A 21,277-nucleotide genomic window follows, 5' to 3' on the forward strand; every position below is an offset into this window, starting at 1 on the left:
TGCTAAGGCACAGAAATGTGACCATCCTTACTAGGACAATTCCTAGTTAGCAATGAATTCCTTGCAGCTATTTTACATTCCCTCCCCACTCTTCTATAAAGCACACCTTGGATGGGAAATGCACTGTGTGTTGTCTGTCTACATAAGTTTGGATTGCTCTATTCCTACATCTCTTGTTGTCAAACTACATAAGTTCAGAATATAATCAAACATTATAAAATTGTACAGAATCTCATTTTAAAAGAATTATTGGTATGACTATAACTTTATCAGTTTAAAGACTAAAAAATTATATAGTCTTTAGTGTTAACTCAAAGTCAATAAAATATATGTTACATAATAGTAATATAAAAGTATATTTCTACTGCATATTTTCTATTCCAGGATATAGAGTGTCTTCACCTTTTGTCAGAGTTGGCTGATATTCTGATTTTGATTATATTGTCCTCTTCACATAAGTACTTAGTACAAAATGGAAACATATACTTTTATTATTTCTGAAGATTGTCTCCAAATAGCAAGATGATATTCATCAGTAACAGCACTGTTAAAATAAAATATTCTAACAGCTCAGTCCAACGATACACTTAATTTAACAGTTATATTCTGAAGCACAAGGGTGGGAAATCTCACACTCAGTAGTACTGATCTGAGCAGCATGTGGGCAGCTCATGGGGTACACAGTGCTGGGTTGTGAGCAATGAAGCCATATGATATAGCACCGGTAGGCAGTGTCAAATAACTTGGGCTCATTATGTGAATTGTTCTAGAACTACATTGTGTCACTGCATAGTCAGAAACATTTTGCAAAGTTTCCTCAGCCCCCACATTCATTTCCCTGACTCCAGATGGGAAGTGGTACTCTGCCCAGGAAGTTAGGCTTATAGGAACTAACAACAACACATGTGTTCCCCTTGTGGACAGGAAGTTAGGCTTATAGGAACTAACAACAACACAGGTGTTCCCCTTGTGGACAGGAAGTTAGGCTTATAAGAACTAACAACAACACATGTGTTCCCCTTGTGGACAGGAAGTTAGGCTTATAGGAACTAACAACAACACATGTGTTCCCCTTGTGGACAGGAAGTTAGGCTTATAGGAACTAACAACAACACATGTGTTCCCCTTGTAGACAGGAAGTTAGGCTTATAGGAACTAACAACAACACAGGTGTTCCCCTTGTGGACAGGAAGTTAGGCTTATAAGAACTAACAACAACACATGTGTTCCCCTTGTGGACATGAAGTTGGGATTATAGGAACTAACAACAACACATGTGTTCCCCTTGTGGACAGGAAGTTAGGCTTATAGGAACTAACAACACATGTGTTCCCCTTGTGGACAGGAAGTTAGGCTTATAGGAACTAACAACAACACATGTGTTCCCCTTGTGGACAGGAAGTTAGGCTTATAGGAACTAACAACAACACATGTGTTCCCCTTGTGGACAGGAAGTTAGACTTATAGGAACTAACAACAACACATGTGTTCCCCTTGTGGACAGGAAGTTAGGCTTATAGGAACTAACAACAACACATGTGTTCCCCTTGTGGACAGGAAGTTAGGCTTATAAGAACTAACAACAACACATGTGTTCCCCTTGTGGACAGGAAGTTAGGCTTATAGGAACTAACAACAACACAGGTGTTCCCCTTGTGGACAGGAAGTTAGGCTTATAGGAACTAACAACAACACATGTGTTCCCCTTGTGGATAGTGATCAGTAGGTTTTAGAGTTTTAACAGAGCTTTTTTAATATCAGAGCTTTTGTTGGTATTTACATTTTTACAAATTAAGTTTTGAATGGGAATATATGATCACTGCATTTACAGAAGAAAATAATTTTATAAAAGAAAAATGTCAGCTATTAATATAAATCCTCCTGTTCAATCTCACTTGTAGAAAACTAAGGCCTAATATAATCCTACTTTCCAAAACATAGAAGCCACATTTAGAAGAAAAGAAAAAAAATATGTTATGGATAAAACCAATGTTTAAATAATAATTTTGCTAAAAAGTGATTTTATTAACGTTTTTGTGGGTTGTCCTAATTAAACCAACACCCTATGGTAGGTGTGTTCAAGTGGAGGAGAAAGTTTCTTAGAAGCTGATCTGGGCATCCTACCTTAAAAGCTTAGCTATTCTCACAGGGTGGATTGTGTAAAGGGAAAGCCATAAATGCAAACCAAAAATGCTTTAGATTTTAGTAGTTATCCAACATGTCACTGTCTAAAACTGCTTGCTTTCCATAACTGCAGACTATGGACCCAAGTTTAACTGTGGGGGCTTTGAGGAGATGCTGTGGCTGAGTTCACAAATGTTCTTAGAGGACATTTTTTTTTAACCTCAAGATTTATAAGTTAGGCATTATTGTTCTGAACTCTTTTGGTACCAGACACAACTGCAATGATACAGCCCCAAGTATTTCACGGTATTAGATATGTCATAGAAGTCAAAGTACCTGGGGAGGCGGGTAGCCATATCAAACTTCATTATTTTATCATTTAACTAAACTGTAAAGATGATGCAGTGAGCACTTTGTAGTCAGAGAGCATGGGCAACCATAGACCTCCACTCACAGTTACTGACCCAGAGAAAACTATGTACAAACACTAAGGTGCATGGCAGACATGTGCCAGTGTTCACTTGCAGCTAATCCACCAAGTCATGTTTGTCATGAGTCTAAGAGCCTCTTATGAATTGACTTGATCTTTCTGGTAAAATTAAAATTAAAGGTAAATGATTTGTGAGTGAAAAAATAGCATTCAACAATGTTATGAAATAATAGATTCTTTTAAAGCTGCATTGTTCTTTATTTTTCTACCCAACTTAGAACTTGAGTGTGCTGTCACTTTTGTGTGCACAGTCAAGCTTTCAATATTCACAAAACACCATTACTATTAAGTCAAGAAGGCTTGTTTTTTAAACAATATGTGTTTATATCCATGTTCATACATAATGATTTTTTTATGTTTAGTGGTAATTATAATTTTCGGACACCTGCATTTGGTACATGAATGAATCACTAAGAAAAATGGGCAGGCAGAAATCATCTGGGGAATATTAGGTTCTAAGATTTATTTCTATATTAAGACAACAACCAAGTGATATCTATGTGTTAGGAAATTAGCATCTTATTGCATATGTTTTTTTTTTTTTAATTTATACTTTAATGAACAACCCAGGGGATAGAGCTGTACTTCCTGTATCATTTACTGCTGAGATTGTCCTGACTTCACAATGGTTCTGGAAGAGAGTCTAAGGTGCTTCTTTCTCTCTGAGTAACAGGATAAGGGCACCAAGAAAGTGTTTAACCTTATGGACCGTGAAATGAATAACTGATCTTGTTTTCCGCCCTGTATTGACTGCTAAAATCTCAAGAGTGAATATTTTACGAAGCTCTGAAAAAATATATAAATCACATAGATATTTTACGATGTAGGCTCACCTCTGACTACACCTCACTCTCACTTTCTTTATCTTGGCTCCTATTTCTTCTGTCTGTTTTAGAAGAATGAATACTTCTTTATAAACCACTTAAAATCCCTTCCATAATGAAAGTGTTAATAATACATGGTGTTTGAGTTTTCTGTCTTTCCACTTTACAAAGGCATTTTCAAAACATTGTCTCAGCCAAGCAAAGGTCTCACCATTGCTGTAGTTTTTAGATCCCTGTGTAGAAATCTCTGAAAAGAAACAGAGTCCAGTGGTTTCTAATAGGGTAGATCACTGCACCTGATCCCTGGAACAAAAAGGAGGACACAGATTGAAGTGCAGAGATCAGGAAATATAGCTGCTGTGCGCACTGGACAGCAGCCAGATGCTTCAGGAGGAGCTGAACTGCCAGGATACTTTTCTCACAGTATGCTGCAAGCAAAATGTATTGCACCCACAGCCTTAAACCAGGCATTGACTCCCGAGCTTTCTAAGCAGCCCCAGATGACTCTGAATTGGAAGCTATCCTCAAAAGTGCTCACTCCTGAGTGCTGTCTGCCAACTGCCTTCCAAGAAACCAGAGAAGCCATTACAAGTGCCTTATGTCATTGTGACATAGAGTTTTGTGCTTCCAAGAAGACATCTAGAGCAAATCTCCCTGAAAGAAGTGATTGTTAATCTTATAGGGAGGTTTGGTTGGATCGCCAAACACCTAGGTGGCTAGCAGAACACATATCTGGGTGCAATTGTGAGGACATTTTTAGAGCTGATTAGATCATGAGGGCTCTGATATAATGGATAGTTCAATTCATTGATGATCTTTAGAATTATACCATTCTTAAGAGATGATGAGATTTAGGAGGGGGGCCTACTTGATAAATATGAGGTGCTGGGTGTGTCCTGGTAGGATACATCATTCATGGACCCCATTGGGATTCCTTTCCTGTTTCTTAATTTCCATGTTGGGAAATGCTTTGCTTTACCCAGGCATGCCCGCAGTGACAGACTGATCAACCTTTGAAACTAAAAACTCAAGTAATCCCCCCAAGTTTCTCTTTTGTCACAGACATGAGTGACTAATGTGGAAAATTGGTTTCAATTGTTGGATCATTGCTGTATTTCAAAAGTTGTATAGATTGCCTTGTAAAAGGGATTTAGAAAAGTTTGGAGAAATAGACTAAATAAATCCTAGAATGCTATAGTTAGAGATAATCAGCAATTCTGGGTGACTCTGGACCCAAATTCTGGCAGTAATGTGGGCAGTGAAGATTTGTGCTGATGGGGATAAAGTGCTAGCCCAGTGGCTAGGAGGCTCCCTGCACCTGCAGAGGACCTGAATATGGTTCCCAGCACACATGGGGCAGCTTACAACCACTTGTAACACTGGTTTAATGGGATCTAATGTTCTTACTTCTGTGGACACTCCCACTTACAGTTTTAAAACTTTAAAAAGTGAATTTGTTCTGATGGGGCTTTGGACAGTAGTGAAAACTAGGAAACAAACAAAAAGTTCACATTACAACCGGGAATAGAAATTGTCTAATTTTTTTCCATGTCCTAAGATTTTTAAATGAGATTGAATTTAAATATAGAACTTCAGAATATATACATTTTAATATAATTTAGGACTTGGAGAAGTTACTGCTCTCTCCTTTTAGCCACGTTGACAATTAGGTTCCAAAAGCAGACACTAAGTGAAGGACAAGCATTGTGCTCAGAAAATGAAATGAGCAGTTGGAATCTCTGGTCAAAGCATCAATGGTTGGCAAAGAGATCCGTTCCACCAAGATGAATTGTTGTCCTTTTCTTGGGAGTACAACAAAGATGACTCAGGGCTTAGGTAGACCCTATCTATTACAGGCTGCAGGCTGCAAAGTTGTCAGTGCATCTGATAATCTTTTCCCTTGAATATACAGTTGGTCTGGAGGGCCTTACTGACAAGAGGCTGCTTTCCAATGAATGTTCTAGGTTCAACACTTAGGTATTCAGAAACTGATGTAGCCTTAAAACAGTTGGGAGTAGGGTGATGTTCACATTGCAAACATTTTGACTTTAAGTCCATGATGTTGGCTTTGCAAATGTGAAACATGCCAGAGCTGTAGGGGTCATGGAGGCTTTCAAAAGGATTTCAAAGGAATACCTGGGAGCCTAATTTATGTAGGACAGGGCTTGTGCCTATTTTGGTGGCCTTTAATATGGATATGCATATAGAAGCAAGATGAATCATGAATGGCTATGGTGTCTTCAGGAAGATAGAGACACTGGGAATGGAATGCCTCCCAAAGATGACCATAGGAAACAAGTGCATAGTTAGAAGAGCAGTCACATATTCTCCAACTCAATGACTCTGAGCAGGAGCTGTCTGTGACCATTGGGGCTCATATTATGACATCATATGTACATCAGATACTAAACATAAAATTAAAAGATCTAGTATCTGCTCTGTTGGGTCTAAATCTAACTTTTAACTAATCCTTCTTCCTTGTTCTCCTGCTTATCCCATTTGAAATGAAAATACCCACTCTGTGACAAGCATACAATTGCATGGTATTTTATAGGGATTCACACCTAAGAATTTTCCTTAAGAATCACAGAAGACTTTGGATTCTGTCTTAATTAGGGTTATTATTGCTATGTGGTAACACCATGACCAAAAGCAAGCTGGGGAGAAAAGTGTTTATTTTGCTTATAGTTCCATATCACAATTCATCACTGGAAGAAATCAGGGTAGGAATCTGGAGGCAGGAACTAACGCAGAAGCCAAGAGGCAATTCTGTTTGCTGGTTTGCTCATCGTGGCTTGCTCAGCCTGATTTCTTACAGCACCTCTGACCACCAACCCAGGGGTGTCTCCACCACAGTGGTCTGGCCCTTCACCTATTAATCATTAATTAACTAAATGTCCTACAGTCCTACTTACTGACTGATCTTCTGGAGGCTCACAATTGAGGTTCATTTTTCTCTACTATAGCTTATGTCAAGTTGACATAAAACTAGGCACCACAGACTCCAAATTTTGATCAATTAGAAAAATGTTGGAACTATTAAGACTTTGGATCCTCAAAGTTGTACTGTGTGGTCTTTGCCTCACAGGCAGATGTGAGTCAGGATGGGGGTGCAAGGGGTGAGATGACTTGAAAGTGATGCGTTTCAGTTTCAAGTTGACAGAATGGACTTATGATACTTCATTTCATTATTTACTTAATTAGATTGACCATGCCCAGAGTAGTATGCACATTGGAGTGGATGCATCGCCGCTGAGCCTGCTTCCTGGGAAGACGAACATGGGAGGTAGGATCTGATTGGGGGAAGTAGGTCTTCCAGTATGTCCTGAGGGGGTGAGCCTTTCCTTTTCCCACCCGTATTTTGCTTCTCTGCTGCCCAAGTACTATGATGTGGTTTTCCTTAAAGCATCACATCTTTCTCACCATGATTGAATGATGCCCCTGAAACCCTGAGCCAATATGAATTGTTCTTTCAGACATGTTGTCACAGGGAGGGAAATGATCACCTGCAGGGCACACACTAGATATTGATGAGTTGATTCCTTTGCACAAAGAAGTAAAATTCATGACAAGAAGAAATTCGAAGTACCAGCTTTATCCCTCCTGTTTAAAGGAGGCCTAAGCGCTACAAGTCCCTTAAATAGGTTGCATTGGCTTGGGTGTCTTATAGGGTCCCTGAGTCCTCCCATTTTTCCTTGTTGGTCTCATACCTTCCTAATATTTCTCCTCATAGAATCCTTTGGAAACACAAATACACCATCTTTGGAAGCCTGTTTTCTCTTTCCTTGTGTACCTATGTCTTTTTGACACCCCTTCATTAGGCATTTTGGAATATGCAAAGTAGAAAATGTGAAGTCATATTTCCAAATGAGCATCAATTAGATTTCATATTTCCCATCATCCAGCATTAATACTGGGACCTCTGACTTGAAGCCAGTCTTTCATTCCTACATATTTTTATTCTTTGTTAGCATTGCTTCACATACTTAGAAACTTAACATGGTTAGAAATTCAATTTATCAGTGTTATCTTGCAGATAAACAATAAAACATTAATTTCCTTATTGAACACATTTGTTGATTTTTTACATTAATATCAACTATGACATAGTACATTTTTTAATTTCCTGAGTTTAACTCAAGGGGTTGAGTAGTTTTTCAAGTTAGAAATTAGTAGTAAGTCAATTATTCATTTTGTTGGGGGAAATTCCAGATTACAATATAGATATGCTGATTTGTCATTCTTCTTTATTGTTAAATTGTTTGAATAAATAATTTACAGGCATTAACAGCACCAACAAATTGCACCAAACATGTCCCCTATGTGGTACCTGATATATGAGCCTGTTTGTTAATCTACTTTTAAAAATAATGTTTTAAAAATCCAAGTCCCATAACTACAAGATTACCCAATGAGAACAAGCCTTTTTGACAGATGTGTGGCAGATGTATTCTTGCAGCAGTTGCTTAGTTTATCTTGCTGAGTAAAGGACTGGCAAATCAATTGGCAAAGAGCACATTCCTCTAAATTATCCAGATAAGCCCAAGTGTCTATGCACATCCACTTATTTTTGCTCACTGAGAAGAAATGTAACTTAAGTAGAATTAACATTTTATGGCATTTATTTAGTTCTTGAGTTGACTGACAAGCCTATTAATGTATTCCATGAGCTTTATTAATGTAATTGGAAAATGTCCCACATGCCAATCAACTTATAATAAGTAATTATGTTCATAAATACTGTAAAATTATTAGCTTTTAATTTGATCTCACGACATACCTTCAAAACAGTCGCATGAATTTTCTATTTCTAAAGGAACAAAACATATGATCAAGCATTCAGCAAGCACATTCATCACTGCTCAGAGGTTCATGAACATCAAATGACCTTCAGAAACTAGCACTATCTGAGAAGCCATGCAATCCCTTTAAAAGGACTTACTGGTGTAATACAGCCTCTACAGTAAAAATGTTGAAAATAAACACCAGTAGACATAAATAGGTACTAGCACAGGGCATACATCCCATTGTCCAGGTTACATGGGTGTGATACAGGGGAGAGAAAATGAATTTGGGATACATTGGGAAGTATTGAGAAATATAGCATAGAAACCTACAGGTTGCAAAGGATAAGCAAATGTCACATCTTGACTGTTTCATACATTGTCATCCAAATATTTCCTCTCAGAGTAAAAGAGAGTCTGCCATACTTTTTTTTTTCCTGGAAATATGGGTAGAAAGGGATAGAAAGGCAAAGAAGAGGAGAGATTAGAAAGAGTCCAGAGATTAGATGTGTCTGTGCTTTGCAATTTCCCATCCACTTTGAAGTCAGACCAAACCCTACCCTCTAGATTGCTTGTATAATCACTATGAAAATATGGACTCTGGGCTGTAGATGTAGGTCATGGTAAAGCAATTGATAGAAGACTGACCACCTGCCTCAGGTGGTCTGAGAAATCTGACTTTGAAAACCATATATCACTGCAGAAGGCAACAATCCACAATCCAGTGATTTGGTTTCCATTATAAACTGTCTCCTTAAAGCAAATTGTAGAATTAAGTAGTTTAACCTCATCATGACTGAAATATTTAATAGCAATCGAAGTTTTGTTTGCACTGAGGTTCTTATGGTATAAGAGGGAGTAGAGGTCATTTACAAAGGCTAGAGATAAACACTATGTTGAGGCATTAACCCATAAACCAAATTCAGATCCAGCCTTGAGGGAGAAGTGTAAAGACAGGAACACCACCGAGTCTCCCATTCAGCTTCACCAGGCACCAAGTCCCAGGGTGGGACATGACACCATCCATTTTGTTACTAATTTTACTAGTGATTACTACAGTATTGTTTTGAGATCCAGAGAGCAAAATATTTCATGCAGACAGCACATACATGTATAGGACAAGTGTATTATGTAAAGTGCAAATTATGCATTTTTACCCTCCACAGATTAAAGTCATATGTTTTCTTAAAGGGTACTTGTATTGGTAGGATCCGGGGCTCTTACGCTAAGTATGAAAATGGGACAACACTGTTTTTACAGATTATTAGTTGACTAGCGTGGTTATCTGCTGAAGCCCAATCAGACATAAGGCACTGTGAAGAGCTTTCCAATTACTCTGTATTTAACTTGAGTTACTCTAGAACGTTTCGCTTTGCATTTTCACTCAAATGCAAGGGGAGAGAAAATGTGCAGGAAGGTTGGGGAGGCAGCTTTTAGAGTTACCACTCACAATTCACAACCCTTTTACTTTTCAATGTATGTGCTCTGGGTTTTTTAAGTACTTATTTTAATGTATCAATTATGGATTTTCCAAGATTTATTTCAGAGATGACTCAAGGGAAGATATGAAATATATCACATACAAAAATCATAATGTGCTGTTAATGGCCATTGCCTGTTCTTGTAAGTGGGGATTCCTGGATTTAAATCGTCATTACCCCTTAATGGAACCTAGAAGATAATTCACAGGATAATGACAACACATCCTTGAATACTGGTAGCTGCTTCTGAGTCAACTCAATACCCATGTTAAATAGTTCACACAGAAATTCCACAAGGTAGCCCTTCTGGAACTTGGGTCTTTTACTATCTCAGTATTTCATTTCAAGCTTATCCCTCCTAAGGAGCTCACCAGGAAACACTCACCTTGCACAGTGAGATGAACCTGCATTGTCCGTGGTGTGTGTTGGGTCTGCACAGAACAGGTGTATGGGCCATCATCTGTCACATCAACATTCTGTATCTGGAGGCTGTAGTCTCTTTTATTCAACGTGGAAATGGAAACTCGAGGGTCCACTGACCACTTGTCACCTCCAGCAAAAATGATACTTGACCTGTTGAGCCAGGCACCCTTTGATGCTCCATCTTCCAAGTAACATCTAGACATGGAGGGAGGTATGGAGGAAGGGAAGGAGGGAAGGAGAAAGGGAGAAAAGGAGGGAGGGAGGGAAGGAAGAACGAGAGACTGTTAATTAAAATGAGAATGAATAACCACATCTTTGTTCTGTGTGTATGTCTGTGCTTCAGTTCAGAGCCAAACTCTCTTAACATTCTCTCTGTTTATATAATGGTTAATAAATATAAATGAAGTCTGCATAATACATTTCTACATGAAATCATACTTCTTTGACACTTCAGGAAGTGCCAGAGGTCTTAGAGGGTCGTCTTTGAGCTGGTCTAGCCCTGGATGAAGTGTACCAGCTACACTAAGCATAAGAGCACCACATAGCTAATAATTGTAAGAAAACCTGCTGAGTATCAAGCTGGTAAAAGTGAACATTGACCTAACATTTACAAGGTATAAGCTATTTTTACCAAACTGCTGCTGTTATCAGTGTAAGATCTTTAGTGACAAAGCTGTGTTGTCTCTTCAATAAAGTATCTACTAGGTTTATTTTTTTTCCTATGAGACATTCATTTATTGACAAACTGCTACCACACCTTTATTTATGGCTGGGGATGTGCATGATCCTTGTTCTCTAGGAGCTTCTGTCTAGTGACGAAGAGAGACAGCAGTCTATTGTAAGTGTACAGAGAGGATGAATCAATGAAGTCAGACTCGGGTACATGAGAAATCTACAGTTCTCAGGCTCAGAGAGAGTGTCAAGGCTGGGTATTGCAAGACTTCCTGGAAGATGAACTATCTGAGAAGCTCAGAGGGCTGTGAGGTATGATACCACAGATACCACTTTGTGGGTCTTAAGGTGAGAGAGCCAGACGCACCGAACCAGAAATGAGCAAGATGTGTAGTGTAGGAGAGATGAAGGCTGAGATGATAGAGACTGAAGACAGTAGGCTTGGTGACAGTCAGTGCATCATCAGGTGAGACCTGAAGCCAGATCCAAAATCAGATGCTAGAACAAGATTCAGAAACACAGTCCTATGTTCAAAAGAAAACAGCAGGCTGAGCAGAAGCAGAAGGCCTGGGTCACATGCCAGTGATTTTTGCTGAGGTTTGAAATTCAACGTTTCATTAAAAAAAAAAAAAAAGGTTCTGTTACAAATTAAAGGCTAGTTTTCTTAAATGAGTACAAAGCATGGCTAGAGAAGGAGAATTCGTATCTGTGAACAGTCTGACAGCATTTCCACAGAACGCCTTGGGGGATTGAACATAGAATCTGAGATTGCTACAAAATTGCAAGTTGAAGGCAACTGGCAGCCACTACCACGTTTATGAAACTAATCAGGGGGTGAACAAGGAACAAGGTTTTGGAAGGATCCAGTTTGCAGTCAGCTTCCCCATCTATAGAATCTAAAGCAGTGGGGGTTGTAAAGGTCATTTTTTAATTGAAAAGCTTTTCCTTATGCATTTAATGAAGAAAATAATAACTCCTTAATGCTATAATTCAACAATTGTAGTGTGTTATTAATTCTTAATAATATACAGAGAGAAGATAGAGGGGGCAGTTTTCTCATTAAACAAGATCATGTCCATGCTGGTGTCGTGCTGAACTGTCTACATTTAGTATGTAGATCCACCAGTGCTCCTTGTGTGACCTCTGCATTTCTGGTATTTATATTCAGGTGCTTAACACAGCCCTGGAGGGTAAGACTTGCTACACCCTTTATCTCTAGAAACTAAGTCAAGATGTGTAGGTTAAATGGCTTCCCCAAGATACTCCATTGGTGAGTGGGTTATAGGAGTGCATTTGCAATCAGGACTATCTTTTAAAATCCATATCTGATGATGCAATGTAGATCAAAGACTTTTCAAGATGGTTTTGGAAGTGGAAAGATGATTTGAATGTTGCAGATGTTACTGCGAGTAATTTCTTATTTACCGAATGTGACCGATTGCTTAACCTGTTTATTCTAAAGGATGCAGAAAATTAATTAGGGATGGGTATTTTGCCATGGAAGTCTGATTTGGAGACTCTGCTGGGCAGCTCCTTTTCTCTAGAGACTGACAAAGCTTTGCTTGCCTCTGAGATCAAGAGGACTCCCCAGAGTAGCAATCACACCCAGCCCTAAACTTCATCTGTTGTTCTGGTGTAGCAAAGGCCACCATGGAGAAACAGACTGACCTTTGCCAAGCAAAACAGAGAAATATTCTCTATTCTGTCATGTGTCCATAGCTGTCACTGGCTCCAAACCAACACTCTTCAGAACACATGTTCAGGAAAATGAGAGTCTGACAAAAATATGACAAAAAATATGTTCCTTGCATTTCAACACCTTTCTTCTCGATCACAAGTAACAGAACTATGATTGACAACTAAAACTCCTGTATACGGAATTTTACAAATGGACTGGTCAGGCTTAGGTATGTCGTGAGGGTTTCTAAAGTCGCATGATATAGGCAATGAATACATATAGCTTTAAGATTGAGGCAATGACTGCAGAAAATGTGTTAAATAGGCCAAGTTCACACTCACACTTGTGTGTGTGTGTGTTATTAGATTTAGCATTAGTATATGGAGTCTTTGAGAATAACAACAGTCCCTGGTTTTCCTGATCATTCTTCCCCGTGTTGTCCTCCATGAAAGCATTTTCCTTTACAGCATATGGAGTTGGCTGATGTGTTAGAAATTCACTAAGGAGTGGAATTGGACCAGGTTCAGTGTGATGAAGTGAGAGCCACCTGAGAGATTATAATACATACTCATTCTTCTGACATTTAGTAAGCAAAACCTTTTGTTTTACGACTCCTGGTATCAACAGGTTAAAATCTCCATAAAACCTGGTCTATATAGTATTTACAATGCAAATGGCATAGTGCATCCCCAATTGTCCAGAAAAGGAAGTAACAAATATTCTGATTGTTTCTTCCTGCCCACAACACCTGCACCCAGATTCCATCTGCAGACAAGACAGAGGGAAACTCTTAACACTTAAATCAGGTCAAGTCAAGACTTCCTGTTTCTCTAAAGAAAGCCATGATTCCCAGTGGTCTCTAACATGTCTTGAGTATTGAGGTATTTCTGACTTGGCCTGCTGTGCTGACTGTTCCTCTGTGGCTGTTCTCAGCCAGCCAGGAGCACCTGCCTCAGGGAGATGGCAAAAGTTATTTATGTCACAGGAATTCTCTTCTGCTAGCATTCTCTGGTACTAGTTCCATATTTTACTAGTGTTATCACTAAATTGTTTAAGGTACATATTGACTATATTACCCACCACTTCTCCCAGAATCCTCATCAGACATGTGGCTTACCTAAGTAGAGGGAGGTGTAAGTGATGGGCAGACATGGGGAGACAGCAGGGGAAAGTGTAAGCCAATGGTTCTCAATTTTCCTATTGATACAGCTTTTACATATAGTTCCTCATGTTGAAGTGACCCCCAAACACAAAATTATTTTGTTGCTACTGCATAACTGTAGTTTTACTACTGTTATGAACTATAATGTAAATATCTGATATGTGACCCCCAAAAGGGGTCATGAACCATAGGTTGAGAACCACTTGTCTAAGCTGATCACACACTGGAAGATGTGAAGAAAGTCACAGCAATCCTGTTTGAATGAAGGAGCTTTCCAAACCAAGAGATGCTTTGTGGACTGCTCCAGGCACTTTAAATTATCAGATGAGTGAGTCAGCTGCTAATTTCCTTTACAGATGTGGAAAGAGACAGACAGCTTGTGACCGGAACAAATGAACCATGAGCCACAGTGACATAGCTTATGGCATTGTGGACAGTTCTGGTTCATTCTGCAGAGATATGCATACAAAGGAAGGGACTGGTAATGTGAGAATGCAGGGGTAGTAATGGGGTTAGGTAATGCCTGTTCTCTGGCCAAGTGTGAATGCTAAGTGCAGTAACTGGACGGAGGAGGTGACACCTATTCTCTTACTAAAATCTCATGGTTTTATATCTCTGGATTGAACTCTCAGAATCCCTTTGAAGAATGGACAAATAATCCAAGTAAAATGTTCTAGACTGAACATATATTAAGTATAGCATGTCTTTCTAGAAAAATGCTTTCCATTTAAAAGATAACCTGCTAGACTACTGGCTTTGTTGGAAGATGAAGAAATCCCCAAAATATACCCATCAACACAAGCTGTGTTAGTGCCACACCAAATACCGCTCAGATGCTTACATTACCAGTCAGAGTTTTTCATATTCATGGTGACAAACATCTGGATATTGGAAAATGTGCAAAACATGAGCTGAGCATGATATATTCTACTTTGCCTCAGCTGTTAATCTTACAAATCCAGGCTGAGGAATGCTTGGCTCCTCTGAACTCTTTCGGGAAGTTTCTTTGCAGCTGATGTTAAGATGAGAAGCTCTGGGCTGACTGGGTATGAAGTCATAGCTGGTCCCACTTGTGAAGCAATTCTAATAGATTCTGCTGAAAATACTGTCCCCATGGGGATCAAATTCTGAAGGTGGGAATTGGGGAGCTCAGTGAAAACTAGCTTACTATGTTCCTATCACTATCTAAAATTCTGCTAAGAAAAAAAAAAATCCCGCAGGGTGGTGGTGGCACACGCCTTTAATCCCAGCACTTGGGAGGCAGAGACAGGTGGGTTTCTGAGTTTGAGGCCAGCCTGGTCTACAGAGTGAGTTCCAAGACAGCCAGGGCTACACAGAGAAACCCTGTCTTGAAAAAAGAAAAAGAAAAAAGAAAAAAAATCCCATGGCTGTGGAAGAACAACTTCATCACCTTGAGGCATCTGATCATATGATACCATGGAGGAAGGCTGATTTTCTATGTAAAGACTGGTCAGTTTCCTCACAATGTGTTGATTAACGAAAGGAAAGGAGGAAAGAGTAATATCTCCACTTCCAATCAAAGCTACTTGAGAATGACTGTGTAGTGAAAGGGTATACCAGTTAGCCACACTGCTCTCTTCACTGTTCTACAGAATGCCTGCCACATAAACATCTCCATGTGCTTGCATCACAAAGTCTAAAGATGTCAGAGAATCAAAATTTACAGAACCCTTTACAGTCCTCGTGCTAACTTTCTCAGGTATCATCAGGTGATAGATACTTTTCTAAGCATATTATGTATTTTTTCATTCTGACCTGACAAGTCTTTGAGGTATGTGGGTATGGTTAAGCATTACTGCTATGACCATTAACAATGAGGGAAATAGTCACTGAGCAAAGGAATAACTTCTAGATGGCATGCATATTGAAATCTGTGATGGATAGAAGTATCATTAACATTAGTACATGCACATTAAGACTCCATCCCAGTACTCAGTATTATTGATGGGATTTGTTCATGGGAATTATACCACATTAGTGATATATTTGCTTCTCCTATAGTATAAGGAAAAACTTCTAATACATATAACATTGATTTCTTGTTCTGTGAAAGAAAAAATCTATATCATATATATTTTATTCAAGTTAATCTTTGTGATAATCTTTTAAGTATAAATGGGCAAAGAACTGAAAGCCATAATCTTTCTCTTCTATTAGACTCAGTGTACCTGGCTTTATGTTGAGGTTCTTGATCCATTTGGACTTGAGCTCTGTGCAAAGTGATAAATATGGATCTATTTTCATTCTCCTACACACAGACTGACAGTTAGACCAGCACCATTTATTGAAGATGTTTTCTTTTTTCCCACTGTATATTTATTAGCTTCTTTGTCAAAGATCAAGTGTCCATAGGTATGTGAGATTACCTCTGGGTCTTCGATTCTATTCCATTGATTGTCCTGTCTGTCTCTGTATAAATATCATGCAGTTTTTATCACTATTGTTTTGAAGTACAGTTTGCAGTCAGGGATGGTGATTTACATCAGAAGTTCTCTTATTGTTGAGAATTGTTTTGGCTATACTGGGGTTTTTGTTTTCTTCCAAATGAAATTAAGAATTTCTCTTTCCATGTCTGTGTAGAATTTTGTTGGAATTTTGATGGGGATTTCATTGAATCAGTAGATTGCTTTTGGTAAGATGGTCATTTTCACTATGTTAATCCTACCTATCCATGGGGCAGGGGAAGAAAGGGATGACAGAGGACCAGGAGAATAAATGGAAATATGCAGCCTCAGGCATGGAAGTTGTGGGGACCCTCTAGAAAGTACTAGAGCCCAGGGATGTGAGAGACTCTCAGGACTCAATGGGGGTGACCCTAGTCAAAATGCCCAACATTGGGAAGAGGGAACTCAAAGAGTCCACCTCCAGTAGACAGGGCATCAAGTGGAGGGACTAAGTTAGTAACCCACAGTCAAAATTTCTGACCCAGAATTGTTCCTGTATAAAAGAACTGCATGGACAATAATGGAGAAGAGACAGAAGGAAAAGAGGTCCAATGACTAGCCCAACTTAGGATGCATTTCATGGGTGGGGGGGTACCAAGGCCTGACACTATTACTGATGTTATGATGTGTTTACAGATGGGAGCTTGGTTGGCATGGCTGTCTTCTGAGAGTCCATACATCAGCTGATTGAGACAGATGCAGATACATATACTCAACTATTGGACTGAAGTCGGGGACCCCTATAGTTGAATTGGGGGAAGGATTGAAGAAGCTGAAGGGGCAAGTGACCTCAGAGAAAGACCATCAATCTCAACTAACTCAGACCACAGGGAGCTCCCAGAGACTGAGTCACCAACCAGGAGCATACACAGGCATGTCTGAGGCCCCTGGCACATATAGAGCAGAAATCTGCCTAGTTTGGCCTCAGTAGGAGAAGATAACGTTTAATTCCTCAAGAGACATGAGGCCTGAGGAAATGGTTAGGCCTGTTGGTGGAGGGGAAGCTCCTCCGTGGAGGCAAGGGGGAGGAGCAATGGGATGAAAAACTGTGTGTGTGTGGGAGGGACTGGAAGTTGGGGCAATAACTGGAATGTAAATATATAAAATAATTTTAAAAAGAAAGCTATAATGTATTACCAAGAACAAATTTCTAAACATCTGAAGTGTTTCCTGTATTGTTCATTTTATATAAACATGACTACAAAAAAGCATTGCCAGTTTTCCTAGATGCTGCTTTATTTGTAAATTTGTATCTCAATCTTTCCTAAAAGTTAACTTTAAAGAATGGTAACACATTTATAATTTTATGTATCATTGAAATGTACAATTTGATTTTTGAATCTACTTTAGGTGTGTTATAGTATAGTACTGTATTATAGTGTTTCAGAATTTTTATTACTTAGAGGATAACTGAAGCTTTGTTATGGATTAAACCACATTTCCAAATATTCTATGTACATTAACCTAGAATTATCTTACATGCTTATGCAATAACACATGTTAATATATTTTGCTTTTATTTGTCTGTATTTATAAGAGATACTGCCAAATGTTTAGGGGTCACCCTGCATTATTTACAAATAATTCACACAGCATTAATTTTTTTAAGTAAGACAACTAAGAGTGATGTCAAGGACACCTTATATACTCTGAATGAAGTAACCAGGAAATTCTCAATGAGCAAATGCATTCATTCTCGTTCATGTTCAGTCCATTGTAGAAGAAAGCATCGTGTCCTGACAACAAGGATGCATCTCCTCAAGTTGATGGCCTCTGTGGGAGAAGACACGCAGGAATGGCCTTGCATTGGATCTCTCTCCACACTTGCACACACCCTGAGAAGCACGTATCAGCACCACAGTTCTAAGGTCTATGTTCACAGGCACAGGGAATTACTCAGAAGGGGAGGCCTTGCATTCTGGAGAAGCCCACTCAAGGCCCCTTGTTCTGATAGCTTTAAACATGTCTCATGTCAGACACTCCTGTCATTTCCACACTTTACATTTTGAACTCAGTGAAGCAAGCTTGCTTTCTCCCCACATGGACTCAAATGTGAGATATCCAAATCTGGAAGAGAGTCAAGTCTTTTGCTAACTGGCAGGTGCTCCAAACCACTGCGGGGATTTCTGTCTGCTTCGCTGTCTCCACGGCAGATGCTTCTGTAAGAAGCTGGACTTCCACCTCAGGAGCTATAACGGGGATGCATGCTACATTCAGATGCCTGCAGGAGGGTTTATCCTATCAGGGGCCAGCAGTGAAGGTGGAAACCCAGAGAACAGAGCTGCAGTTCTGGGCTGTGGGAAGCCTTGCTGTTTCTGTATTCTGTGTGGATCTCACTCCACACAAGTGCAAGCAGTAAAAGCAGAAGGAAAACATGCAGTAGCTTCTCTCACTCCCATCAACTGCCTTTGCATTTAAACCATTAGATGGGTTGCCATTGCATATACGCAATGCCAGTAAGACAAGCAGCTTCCAGTGCATGCATGGAGAGACTCTACACGCCACCCCCCAAAACACTACTTTTTGGTATCTGTGAATACTGATGTTGGGATAACAAAATGAATTCCTTTTTTTCTCACCTACAATTTTTCAAGTAAAAAGTATTTTCAGTGAGTGCACATTTCATTTTATAAACACGAATGACTCACAGTATGAATGATTAAAGCCAGCCCTGCAACTGCTAACTAAAGGGCCATTAATCCATATTTATCTTTTCTCTAAAGAAATTAATAAGCCACAACTCAATATGAGCTATGTCTTAAAATATAAACCAGGGGCACCACACAGAGGGAAAAGTGGTTGTGTGTTTTTATTATCTCAACAAACTTCCTGGAAACAATTTCAAACTGATTATATCCCCTCCCAAATTAAAATTAAATATAAAGTTAAACACAATATCTAATTTGAATTTTATTAGATATTATTTTTGACAAAGGCAAACTTGTGAAGAAGCTCTTTTGCCTCAGTGTTCTCATCTGTGCAATGGGGCTGCTAAGCATCTCTACCTGATTGTTGTCATTTGGACTCAGTTAGCCACTTTAATATATCAGGATTGAGCCAGGGTTATGCGTGAGTACAATTAACTATGGCTATATATGTCTTACTATCAAACATCAGGTTTCAAAGCAAGACAAACACGACTCTAACTTAGAATGATAAGGCATTAGTGTGCAAACTATGAACAAACATGAACTTGGTGTCTGAAATGTTTACCCCATACTATGATCTTTTTGAACTATAATTTCATATAATTATAAATATACCTATTTAAATTTTTTATCAATTTAAGTGAATCCAAAGAAGTCTGAATAACAGTGATTTGATGTTTATTTAACATATTTTATAAAGTGTATAGATAATTATTACTTCTAAAGGAAATGCTAGATGGTTTAGTTTTTTTTTTTTTTTTTTTTTTTTGGCCTGAAACTGAAATGACTTCCACTTTTAGTACATAATTTAGTCCTAATTTAAATTTTTGGTATTTAACATCTTTTATTGTTGTCTATTTTCTTGGATCCAAAATTAAACACATAAGCCAGTATGAGAATAACTCTGTGATCATAAAACTTCTAAGAAAATATACAAGTAAATTAAATGTCTTATTATTAATAGTAGATAACTGATCAAAGCACATATATTATGGTAAATTTTATTAAATATATTTATACTTTAAAAGTTAATAATTTTCCTATTAATGAGGACATTTATCTGGAAATATGGGATAAGGGAAGCCCTGAATTTGCTTATGCAAAAAAGGGTTCAGAATCAAATCTTCCTAGATTTTGTGTTTGTGAATAGAAACTGGGAGAAAAACTGTTTTTGTAAATAAATCTCTGCAATGGGTAGACCTGTTGTGACGCTCCTCATGCCTTCTACATCCTCAGAGAGGTGCAGAAACAGTTCTGTGGTCGGTGTTGACGTACCGTGGACGCTGGCCTTCCAGATGAAGACTCCATTGAATGTGTAAAAGGATTCTTGCTAAAATTACCCCTCGTATAAAATGCCCCACAGCCTCAATGCCACTGTCATAAGTCTTCTCTTTTGTATTTCAACCTACTTGTCTGGCACAAGTATCTGTGACTCAACTCTTTCTGCTACTGAGGTTTTACAAAATATGCCCGAGAAGTAGCATGTGAGCTGCCTTCCAGGTGTACTTCCAGGTGGTCTGTGCAGTGTAAAGCCAAATTAGCCTTTGGGGGCTGTAGACATCTAAAAGCATCTTGCTTAGTACTCAGTAGTTTCTTTTTCTTCTTTGCTGTCCACTTATTTGCCTCCAGACTTTCTCATTTTAGGTTTTAGTTTCTGCCTACACAGGTGGGTAGAGAGCCATGCCTGGGAGTCCTCCTCACGTCTTCCCACAGACCAAGGCCATGCCCAAGGGTACTCTGAATGAATATTCACACCAAACCTGTGTTCAAAGTTGAATTTCTCAAAATTAAAATACAACAAAGTGGGGTACGGCAGCCTGAGCTGCAATTGTCCATGCATCATCTGCTTAAATCTCATCTACTTGGATCTATATTTGATTCAGACAATGTGATATCTTTATTGTTTTCCCTATAACCTCAGGAAACTGTACCTTTTTGGAATAGTCTGACTCTTTTGTTCTTTGGTGATCCCACCTCATAGGTCAGGGTTCATTCATTCATGAGGAAAAGGCAAGTTTGTCACTTACAGCCTTCACATCCACCCACTTTCCTTGTTGAACAGGCTGATAATCACTTCCACATAATTTATAGTTAGTGTAGCACCTATCTGAGCAGCACAATTAACTGTACCAAGGCACATAAATGATAACTTAGGGAAGAACAATGGACACTGGAGGATATTTAAGAAAAACAAAAACCTCAAAACATCATTGCTTAAATTGAAATTCTTTTTCTATTGAAATATTCTTATCCTCAGATGCTGTTTTACTGTTGAATTTGTTTCTCATGTAAAGGGCCCCATAGTGTATTCTCAACAGTTCTCTACCTTGGCCATTAATCTCTCCCAGGAAGCTGTCAGAATCCTTTATGAAAATCGAAATGTACTGTATCCACTTTTCTTATCTTTCACAGGGCGTTATTTTGAGCAGCCTGGCAAGTTGGTTAAGCAGGAACTGCAGTGTAAAATCATATTAAGAAGACAGCCACAATCAGATTCTTTTACTACACCCACGATGGGTTCTGATC

At 38.8% G+C, this 21,277-nt stretch overlaps 1 protein-coding gene across 1 annotated transcript in view; it reads right to left on the bottom strand.

The window, feature by feature from the left end:
* Negr1 (neuronal growth regulator 1) overlaps nucleotides 1-21,277 on the bottom strand; it is a 750,157-nt gene that overhangs the window by 443,175 nt on the left and 285,705 nt on the right. Inside the window, exon 2 of the mRNA XM_021157844.3 lies at nucleotides 10,089-10,321. Coding sequence (XP_021013503.1) covers nucleotides 10,089-10,321 — 233 coding nt within the window. The remainder of the gene's footprint in view (nucleotides 1-10,088; nucleotides 10,322-21,277) is intronic.

This window comes from Mus caroli, unplaced genomic scaffold (assembly GCF_978045245.1).
Source record: "Mus caroli unplaced genomic scaffold, Mus_caroli_1 scaffold_3, whole genome shotgun sequence".
In the NCBI taxonomy this organism is placed as follows: domain Eukaryota; kingdom Metazoa; phylum Chordata; class Mammalia; order Rodentia; family Muridae; genus Mus; species Mus caroli.